General features: G+C 36.8%; 1 protein-coding gene across 1 annotated transcript; it reads left to right on the top strand.

The window, feature by feature from the left end:
- Positions 1-231: 231 nt before the first annotated feature.
- Positions 232-5,626, top strand: LOC123667215 (selenoprotein S B-like). The gene is made up of 6 exons (XM_045601171.1): positions 232-280; positions 430-537; positions 1,673-1,804; positions 2,550-2,656; positions 4,331-4,418; positions 5,206-5,626. Exons 2-6 carry the CDS (start codon positions 480-482, stop codon positions 5,292-5,294), a joined length of 474 nt encoding a protein of 157 aa, XP_045457127.1. The 5' UTR covers positions 232-280; positions 430-479; the 3' UTR covers positions 5,295-5,626.
- Positions 5,627-10,751: the final 5,125 nt, after the last annotated feature.

Raw genomic sequence — 10,751 nt, 5'->3', positions numbered from 1 at the left:
TGTAAATATTATATATATATATTTAGTACAATGTTATATACTTATAAATATTTTTATATTTTTGTACATTTTGAGAGTATTGTGAATAAATACATACTATTTTCGTGTATTTTCAAAATTTAACTAAATTGTATTCTCAAATCCACCGAAATAATAACAATCTCCGTCGTGTGTTCTCCATCCCACGTGACATTGGCGAAATGATATGTGTCAAACTGACACAACTAAAAGCCATTAAGCAAAGAACTAACTAAGTTAAATTAAAAACACGTCATACAGAGTGAGTTAATTATTTACTATATCATGTATAGTTATCAAATTATCAAGAAAATTGATGAAAAACATAGATTTTGATTTAAGATTAAGCAAACGCTGATATAATATATAATGTACAGTTTGTAAATTTTGTTAAATTTCGCAATATTACAGGAAGCTGTTATCCGAATTTGCGTAGGCTTTGAAAGCGAATTCGTTGATAAATGGATCGAATAATCGAAGAGGAACAAGGGTGGACCATGGTCAACCCAGTAACCTACGGTAAGAAATTTAATTACGTTGTAAAAAGCAATTCTTTTAAATCAATTCGTGATTTATTTCATAAGAACCATAAATATTCATAAGCTTACAAAAATATAACAGTAGATATAAAGTAAAATACATTTTAATAACCGTATTTACACTTATTTATATATGTATTATGATATATGAAGGTTTTATTAACAAAAAAATAATTGTGTATTACAGATGCTACATACTATTGCTTTCAAAATTAGGTCACAGTGCTTACATACCTATTATAGGTATATATTTAAACAAAAAAATTTTACATCTAAAGCTGGCCGGAAAGGAAATTATAGCTTTATGACATTTTGTATTTTTATTATTATTTGATATTTATTCTTATCAACATTTTTTTATTATAAATATATACATTGTTTTTAATGTTCTTATAATTATATAAGCCTTGACCTGTTGGTACAATGTTCACAGTTTTCTGTCATTAGACAATATAAACATATTTTGTTTGAAAAACACTCAACGCTCAAATCTAAGCCTGCAATGTTGAAAGTTTGACCTTGTGATTTATTAATGGTTTATAAAATTAACTCAGGAACTCAGACCTTTAAACTATACTCAGACCTTTTAACTATAAGAAATACAAGATAAATTATGGTAATCTAATCCTATCCTACCTAATGTACTTTTTTTTTAAAGAATTCACTTTAGTATTTAAATACTATTATACAACTTCGAATATGTATTTTTTTAATTTATCGTAACGTACTAATATGACGTGCTGGCGCAACTGTCACAACACTGGTTTGTTGCGGGTTCGATCCGCGCACATGACAAACATTTGTTTTAGCCATACAAATGTTTGCCGTAGTCTAGGTGCTTGTGCAGTCCTCGTGGGTCTCCTCATCATGCCTTGGAGAGCACGTTAAGCTGTTGTTCCCATTCATCATGTACACCCGATAGCGATCGTTACTTATAGTAGGGAAATACATCCGCTAACCCATATAGGAGTAGCGTGGTGGATTAAGCTCCGATCCTTCTCTTACATGGGAAAAGAGGCCTATTAGTGGCCCAGCAGTGATATTACAGGCTGAACTGTTTATGAATTTATTTACTTTTGTTAGTAATTAGCAAATAAATTTATTAAAATTTACAGTGTTCCAATTCTTTGCAAACTATGGCTGGTACATGCTCGGAGCTGCCGGTGTGTCAATCTATTTGATACAAAAGCTTAAACCCAAGTATGAAAGCTGGAAACAAGCTCGGGAGGATGCTGAGTACCATAAAGGTGATTTTATATTGTAAGGAATTTATGTATTAAAAACTTTTTGTGTTGATACTAATATTAAAAGTATAGTTACAGAATTATTATACTAATATATAAATGGATTTGGAAATAATGAAGTAGTTTCTAGTGATAAGTTAAGCATAATTACTGGTAAAGTAAGGTACTTTACCCTTACAGAAGACCACAGCTAAATAATACTGCTTTCAAGCAGTGTTGTGTTCCTGTGGTGAGTAAGGTGACCAAGTTCCTGGGTCTTGGGTCATGTTAATGCAGTGGTCACAACTGTTGGTTAATACGCTAGCAAGAACTTGTTAGGTTATCGCACAAAACAAATAAATAATAAACTCCTCACATTCAACGGTTGTCAATAGAAATTTCTCCTGTGTCGGGGTTCTGAATACAACCTTTTTTTTACGTGGGGGAAAATCCTTGTGAACACCGTCCGGTGCTCCCGCGCCAGACTTATACTGCCTAAAAACAATCCACGTGTAAGCAGACATCCGCCTAAGTGGGGCGAGATGGGATCGCCCCACGTAGGCGGAGCATGCACCACCCCGCCCGTTCTGAACGTAACCTGGCTTAATATAGACGTGTGTCGTAATCTGGATATTTATGATTGTGTTGTGTATGTTTCTAGACCCAAGATTCACACCATACTGGGGGTCGCTTATTGTGAAGTTTTTGTTTATTTAACTACTTAAATCCGTTTAAACAGCTCGATAATAGAATGCAAATGTTTCCCCAGACCCTGATAAGTCACTGGCTCGTATGGAGGCGATACAGCGCGCCCGCGAGCGACAGCAACAGTTATTAGAGGCAGCCTCCCGAAGAGCCCTGGAACAACAGAAAGAGGTAAAACACACACACACATATATTCATTAATCCAACTGAAGAAGTACTTCAACCTAAAGAAGATCGCTTCAGCCTGTAATATCCCAATGCTGGGCATAGGTCTCTTTCCCCGTGTAGGAGAAGGATCAGAGCTTAATCCGCCATGCTGCTCCAATGCGGGTTGGCGGATATATTCCCTACTGTGAGCAACGATCGCTATCAGGTGTACATGATAACAACCGGGACCGATGGCTTAACAAGCTCACCGAGGCACGGTGGGGAGACCCAAAAAGACTGCACAAACATCCAGACCGCGGCAAACACCTGTATGGCCAATACAAATGTTTGTCATGTGCGGGGATCGAACCCGCAACCGCCAACGCAACAGGTACAATCCATGGCTGTAACCGTTGCGCCAACGTGGCGTCAAAAAAAGATCACGGGTAAATAATATTGCTGTCAAGTATTGTTGTGTCCCTGTGGCGAGTAAGATAGATCTTCTGGGGGGGGGGGGGGGGCGGGGCTAGGTTCTACAACGCGCTTGTGATGCTTCTGGTGTTACAGGCGTCTAGACTACGGTAACGGCTTTCCATTATGTGGGTGCCGTAGGCTTGCTAACCTAGTTGTATAAAAAAAAATTGGGACGGACAGTTTTATGTTTACATGCAATAACAACCGGGATCTAATGCATTCCATGCTCATCAAGGTGGCGATGGGAAGCCCCACAAAACGTACGCACATTCTAGAAGCAAAAATTTGTGTAAATTCAAATATATCTGTGGTTTGTGAGGTTATCCACAACTTTGAAACTTTTAAGACCTGTTTCAGGGCTTGTTGTTAAAGTATATCCTGCCTATAAATTACGAATAGCCCATTATGACCTTTTTCCCTTCAATTAATAAATAACAACTTTAATATTTACATTTGCGAATGGAAAGATCCTAATAAAGTGGAACACGCTCACTGCAGCCTATCGCAGTCCACTGCTGGATATAGGCCTCCACAAGTTCGCGACAAAAATGGCGCGAACCCCTTTGTTTTGCCCATAGTCAACCACACTGGGCAGGCGGGTTGGTGACCGCAGGGGAATAAATAAAGTGGAAACCGATAGAAAAAAAAAAATATCAAAACATTTTATCTATTGGATACCGTCATCCGTCAAATAGCGTTATTCACAATCGGTGAAACAGGTCGTTGTGGCATTTTCTGTTATTGTTTTCTAACGCTTACGAGATATTCACTCATTATAATGAAACAATTTATTCGGATTTTATCGCAGTTTATCGTTTCGGTGCGAACTCATGGGTTTTTAACGAAAGTAATCGACGTAGCCCACAGAATTAGCAAGTTGAAGTGGCAGTGGGCTGGTCATCTGTGTCGCAGGACCGATGGTCGTTGGAGCAGACGGGTCCTGGAGTGGAGACCGCGTCTTGGCAAACGCAGTGTGGGATGTCCTCCGGCCCGTTGGACCGACGATCTGCGTAAGATTGCCGGTGTCGGCTGGATGAGGATTGCGGAAGACCGGAATGTCTGGCGCGAACTCGGGGAGGCCTTTGTCCAGCAGTGGACTGCGATAGGCTGAAGTGTGTGTGTGTGTTATCGTTCCGGATACTTTACAGCAACCATGGTCACGGGAGGACTGTTTCTGTTGTTCCGATAATAATATTAATTTACTGTTTTTTATTTTTATTTTAGCGTGAAGAACGCAAGCGGCAGGAGGCTCTCGAGCGCCTGGAGAAGTATGGTGCTAAGGGCGGGGAGAGACTTGGTTCTGCGGATGATGGTAAGACTTTATAGAAACATATATACCATATACTTGACTGGTAAATTACCCTAGTGGTCCCGCTTTTCAGACAGAGATTGTGCGGTTGATAACTGTAATCCGAGGTTTATTTTTGTTAAAACGTACAATGCTTGACACAGACTAAAGTTTATTTTTTATATTTCATTACAATACCATAGATGGCACCAATTGTTATATAATTTTGTTACCATATAAAATACTACACCTCCACTTAAGAAAATAAACTAAGCTGAGATGTGACAAAACCCAAAATGCTCTGCCCCTTCAGGGATAAAGACATTAAGTATAATAAATAAACTAGTATATACAATAGCACCTTCCATACATTATTTTGAAATAGAGAGAATGTCTAATTTTTCCATAAGATAAAAATGCCTTACTCAATCTAAACTTTTAGTAAAGATATCAGCTGGCATTTCAGCTGTTTCAAGATAACTTTTATGAATTTATTTGAAACTGCTTCTCTTATACCACCTTATTCCACATTCTTATTCCACGAACTTTTCGACCTCCCCTCGTATGTAAAGGGCTCAAGTATGGTTAAAACACTTCAGAAGGTGCAAGGTTACCCCGTCGTGTTATTCTAACGCGCTCGAATAACTCCCGAAATCCACTATTAGGAACAGAGACCATATGTGAATGTTAAACAAAAAAAAAAATGCTCAACTACCCTACGTCGGACAAATTGTTTCCTCTTAATTTTAAGCAATAATTTATTTATTTTTAAATTGAAACCAGAAATTATAAATTTGTCTATTATTTTCAGACTATTTGCCACTGAGCGGTGGTGCCTCCACGTCATCATACAAACCACCGAAGCGTTCAGCGTGCTCACGGGGGGGTTGCGGGCGATAAGGGGTTAGTTGGGGCAAGGGGGGTTCTTAAAGAGACGGGGGTTGACAAGAGGATATTGGTTTATATTGTGGTCATTTTAAATTGGAAGAAAAGAGCGTTATCTGTAATGCTGTTATGTTATTGATTAGCGAATAAGAAACTGTCTACTTTGCCGTTGGTTAAGTAAATGGTCGCGAGTCATGCATTCAAAGGTTCAAGGACAAAAAAATCTTAACTCATTTTAAATTTCGACTTTGTTTAAATAGAAGATCTTTTTCCATTATACGTAAATCTTACAGTTACGTGTAAATCTAGAATTGAAATGGTTTCAATTAAATTGCTTAATGAATTTATATTTTTTATTTTATTTTAAAATAAATACAAGTTAGTACTATTATTTTTTGTAACAAGTGTTTAATTTTTTTTAAATTTTTTAAATGTTTTTTTTTTATTTTTTTTAATGTTTTTTTTTTTTAATTGTTAAGGAACAAACAGTTAAACTAAACAATATTATTAAATTTACAAACAAAACAAACGAAAACTGTGTTCACAAATAAATAATTTTGTTAAATAATTGTTTCTACATTTCAAAGGATTCAAATATAAAATGATCATAGCAAGTGTTTGAAAGAAAATGTTTTCAAATGTATCGTATCTTTAGAAATATATTAATTGTATTGTGTTTTAAATTGGTAGTGAAGTTTTACTAGACGTATTCATGTTTTTAATGACATATTGACCGAACTTCCCATCGGCTATGCATCCCTTCATGTTGTGTCGCCGCTTAAGATTCGGGATAATTTTTTATAGAAGTTTTCTCCCTCGCGGTTCGGCCGGTCAAGGCAAGACCCTCGGTCCCGTGCGTGGCCGCGAGACGTGACCACGACACCATGATGGGATTACGATATGCGCCACTGGAGAGACCCCCCCCCCCCCCCGTAATACCCTCGACGGGGCAACTCCGCTGAGAGCAGAGCCCCGGAGCGCATTTCCCCACGTATCGGTTGTTACTGCGACGGACAGCAGTACCGCGATTGTGATACTGCTGCCCGCCCCGTCGCCCAGGGTGCACCGCGAGGAGATCACAAGCACCCCAAATGTTTATATCTAATGTAACAAAATCTAATTTAATATCTAACGACGTACTGTCGTGTGAGACGAAAGAAAATCAGGATTATACATTCTGCAAATTTTTTTTTACGTGGGGAAAATCCATCATGGATGGGTCAGACTCCTACTGACTAAAAAACCACGACGTGTGAGCAGTTGTCTGTCTGGATGGGGCGAGATGGGGTCGCGCTAGCATTCGCCACCTCGCCGTAGGTCCGGACGAAAGTTCCAGGCCCCAGCACAATGGTGGGGTGGCCTCGCTCACAACAAGGCCACCCCTCAGATATGTGGGGTCGTGTCGTCCGGCCGGCCGAAGTCGAAATCAATTTAACCCCTGACCTATAATTTATTAATGTAAAGTGACTTGGCAAACTTCAAACTGTATTTTTTTTCTGGAAATATCAATTTATTTTATACAAAACATCATAATAATTTAAAAAAAAGATTATCCAATTTGACGCAGTCGTTCAGAAGTCGTATATAAACATTTCAGGTCAAGTTTCATCGTTCATATTGATGACGCGCTAGCGCAGCGGTCACAGTACTGACTGTTGCGCTAACGGTCACGGCATCCCCGCACATTATAAACATTTGTATTGGCCATATATATATTTTTTGTCGTGGTCTGGGCGTTTATGCTTGTGTGTTTTGTTTCTAGACCCCCGACAAAGGTTTAAATCCTATTGGGATGACAGTAGTTCGCCAGGTGAACTAGTAAAATGTTAATCTGTACAATTTTGTGACGATTGGATGAGTACGTGTTGGATATTATGTTAAATGTTAAAACAATGTGTGATATATATGTACTAATAAAAGATACTGAACCAATATTTTTGTTTTATTTCAAACTAGCGACCCGCCCCGGCTTCGCACGGGTGCAATACTGATTCTGAATATACTACACAATGTCTTTATATACAACGTTCATAGATTTTTTTGTCATAAAAAAATACAAACATGTTTTCTTTAGAGGTTACTCTTGAAATAGTGACATATAATTGGCATGTAATATACATATAAACCTTCCTCTGGAATCACTATTTACTAAAGAAAACCGCATCAAAATCCGCTGCGTACTTTTAAAGATCTAAGCATACAGACAGCGGGAAGCGACTTTGTTTTATAGTGTATGTAGTGAATATGTAATAGCGATGTGCTGAATCATTTACATTATGTGATTGTATTAATAATTATTCAATAGCTTAAATATATTCAGTTCAAATTATATCAATGATAGATGATGGGATCTCAAAGAAATCGAGCGAAACTCGAAAATCCGCATAACTTTTTACTGGGTGTACCGACTGATGATTTTAATTTAATCGAAAGCCGATTTTTTCATGTGGTCACATTTACATTTCATCGAGATCTGATTACAACTTTTGGAGTAATCTTTGATAATGCGTATTTACTTGACTAATTTTTCGTCTACCTACGTTGTATTATTTGTCGATATAATTGAAGTCGGTTTTTTTTTCGTTTGCAAGCAAACACAATTATTTACGTATTGTCTCTATGTATATTATTTATCATTTTTTTTTAGTTATTATAGTCGGCTGTCCTATAACACAATCATTAAGTTGCTTACTTTAGGAACAGACGACCGCGTATGTATGTAATAATATATTATTTAAAAAAAAGTATTTGCATAAGCTTAAATTGGGTATAAATCATATTTCACTGTAAACATTTACTAGTTTTTCTTCTACTTATTATTGAAGTGGTCATATTTATATATCTTAACTAGGTGTGCTCGCGACTTCGTCCGCGTGGAATAGTGACTTTACATGTTCAACGTGATTGTTTAAATTGGCATAACTTTTCTTTTTATAAACCGATTGACATGAAACATACACTAAATGTTAAGCTAAATTTGCCACAATATATTAGTAAAAACCACACCTAAATCGGAAATGTCGTTTCTGAGATTAGCGTGCACAAACGCACAGACAAACACACAAAAATTCTGACAATCATTGTTTTGGGTGCTATCTGCGTTGATAAAGGTTCACATAATATATTTTTTTCATATATCTTAAATGTACAGACAGCGCCCCGTTACATTTTTATTATATGTAATGATGACGGCGTCACGTTCTACACCGATCACAAATGCAACAGTAAACCAACATTTATGCTGAACGGGTGACCCACCCAGTTAGACCCAACTATTTTTAACCGACTTCCAAAAAAGGAGGTTCTCAAATCGATTGTATGTTTTTTAAAAGTGTGTTACCTTAGAACTTTTAACTGGGTGGACCATTTTCCTGCGAATGTGTATGTGTATAATGTGTGCCTTTTTGGTCTGTAAGACTTTATATAATAATTTTAAATGTGCGTATTACGTTCTTAAATAAAATTTGCTGACAGACAAAATGGACGAATAGGTCTTAGTGATATAATTCAGTTGGACACGGAACCAAAATAAAGAGCAAAAGTACAAACTAAATAATAATAGACAGACTGATTGCTTTGCGGTAAACAAAATGGTCGCGAAAGTATTAATTTATTTAAGCAGTTTAGAAAGCGTGGTAAGAGATCTGCAACCGATTGCCACTGTTCACAAAAAATACAATAAAGTTCACTGTTATCGGTCAGATAAGTGCAGGTATAAACGACCACGTTGATTTTGTAAGCATTGCCGTTTCGTAAATCTACGCTGAATGTTTTATGCGTACTTACTTAGAGGACGTTATTTCTGATTTGTTTAGGTAATGTTCACTGTATTAGGTACTAAGAACATCAGACTTGAGTAATTAAATATTTAAATAATTGTGTTTGGACGCAGACGAAAATAAAAACCGATTTCAATCGACAGGTAAAACAAAACAAAATAATCAGTCAAATATGCAGAATCTATATTTTAAATAGGTACGTCAAACAACTTTGTACGCATTTTTACGAAAATTGCGCGGACGGAGGACGAGAAATTTCGCACACTTATCACTACATAGTATAAAATAAAGTCGCTTTCTCTGTCCCTGTATCCCTATGTATGCTTAAATCTTTAAAACTACGCAACGGATTTTGATGCAGTTTTTTTAAATACATAGAGTGATTGAAGAGGAAGGTTTATATGTATAATAACATCCATTAAATAGTGGAGAAATACTGTTATTTTTGAGGTTTCTAATGTGATGTCGTAAATAATTACCTTTTTTCCGTTTACATTGCAAACGCAGCCTGAACCCCACAAGATTTATCAAAATAATGTACTAAGTATTGTACACATTGAAAAGGTCTACAGAAAACTCCGCTATGGTATATGTCTATCTCTTATGGAAGTTATGGATATCCCACAATAACATTTTTTTGTCATTTACTTTTTACGACAAATAATGGCTAATTTTCAAAGCGATTTTAACCAATACAGCATTAATCATTATCTAATTAAATACCTTAAATACATTGTTGAGTTAATATAGATCTATATGACCCTTTACAGCATATGATTTAAATGAATATTTTCGAAGATATTACAGATTTAAAAATTGCGGTACGTAGCATTTGCAGCGGTTCCGGCCGGCTTTTACTCTAAAGTTAACGCGTGCGGGCTACGGGCAGTAATGAATAAATCAAAACTACTGGATCGACTTTAATCATTTTTTCAGTGAATGACGTAGGCTATAATTATATTTTATATCCGTGCGAAGCCGGAAAGGGGCCGCTAGTAGTTTATATAGAGAAGGAGTGCAGAATGCTAATGTTTTTTGTTTTATTATGCATAAAAATACAATAACCACTACCATGTATTTGACACACACATACTCCTTTGTTTATTATTATAGACGTATAGTCTTTGACAACAGAACCTTAAAAGATTTCAAACTTATACTTTAATTATGGTCGAATTTCGACCACTGAGCGACCACTAGGTACCACTTTGGTATAATTCTAAAAGTACTCGTCAAATCTCAAGAACAATCTTTAGAATTACGAAATAATTTTTGAAATACCATACCACACATTTGTACCATACAGTAAAGAGTTATGAGGTAACTTTTATTCGCCATCTCCTTTTTTCGAAGTCGATTACAAAAATACAATAAATTTTAAGAACTAGCCAAAACCAACGTCTTAATAAAAATAATTGGACAATCACCACACACTCATCATCACATCACTTCAGCCTATCGCAGTCCACATCTAGACATAGGCCTCCACAAGATCGTGCCAAAAATGGCGTGAATTCATGTGTATTGCCCATAGTCACCACGCTGGGCAGACGGGTTGGTGACCGCTGGGCTGGATTTGTCGCACTAAAGACGCTCCTGCCAGGCTTCGGCCTGTGTATTTGAAAGCCAGCAGTTGGACAGTTATCCCGCCATTGGTCGGCTTTTTAAGTTCCAATGTGATAGTAGAACTGTG

The sequence above is a fragment of the Melitaea cinxia genome, chromosome 27 (assembly GCF_905220565.1).
Source record: "Melitaea cinxia chromosome 27, ilMelCinx1.1, whole genome shotgun sequence".
NCBI classification, from domain to species: domain Eukaryota; kingdom Metazoa; phylum Arthropoda; class Insecta; order Lepidoptera; family Nymphalidae; genus Melitaea; species Melitaea cinxia.
This window is presented reverse-complemented; position numbering and strand designations above follow the sequence as displayed.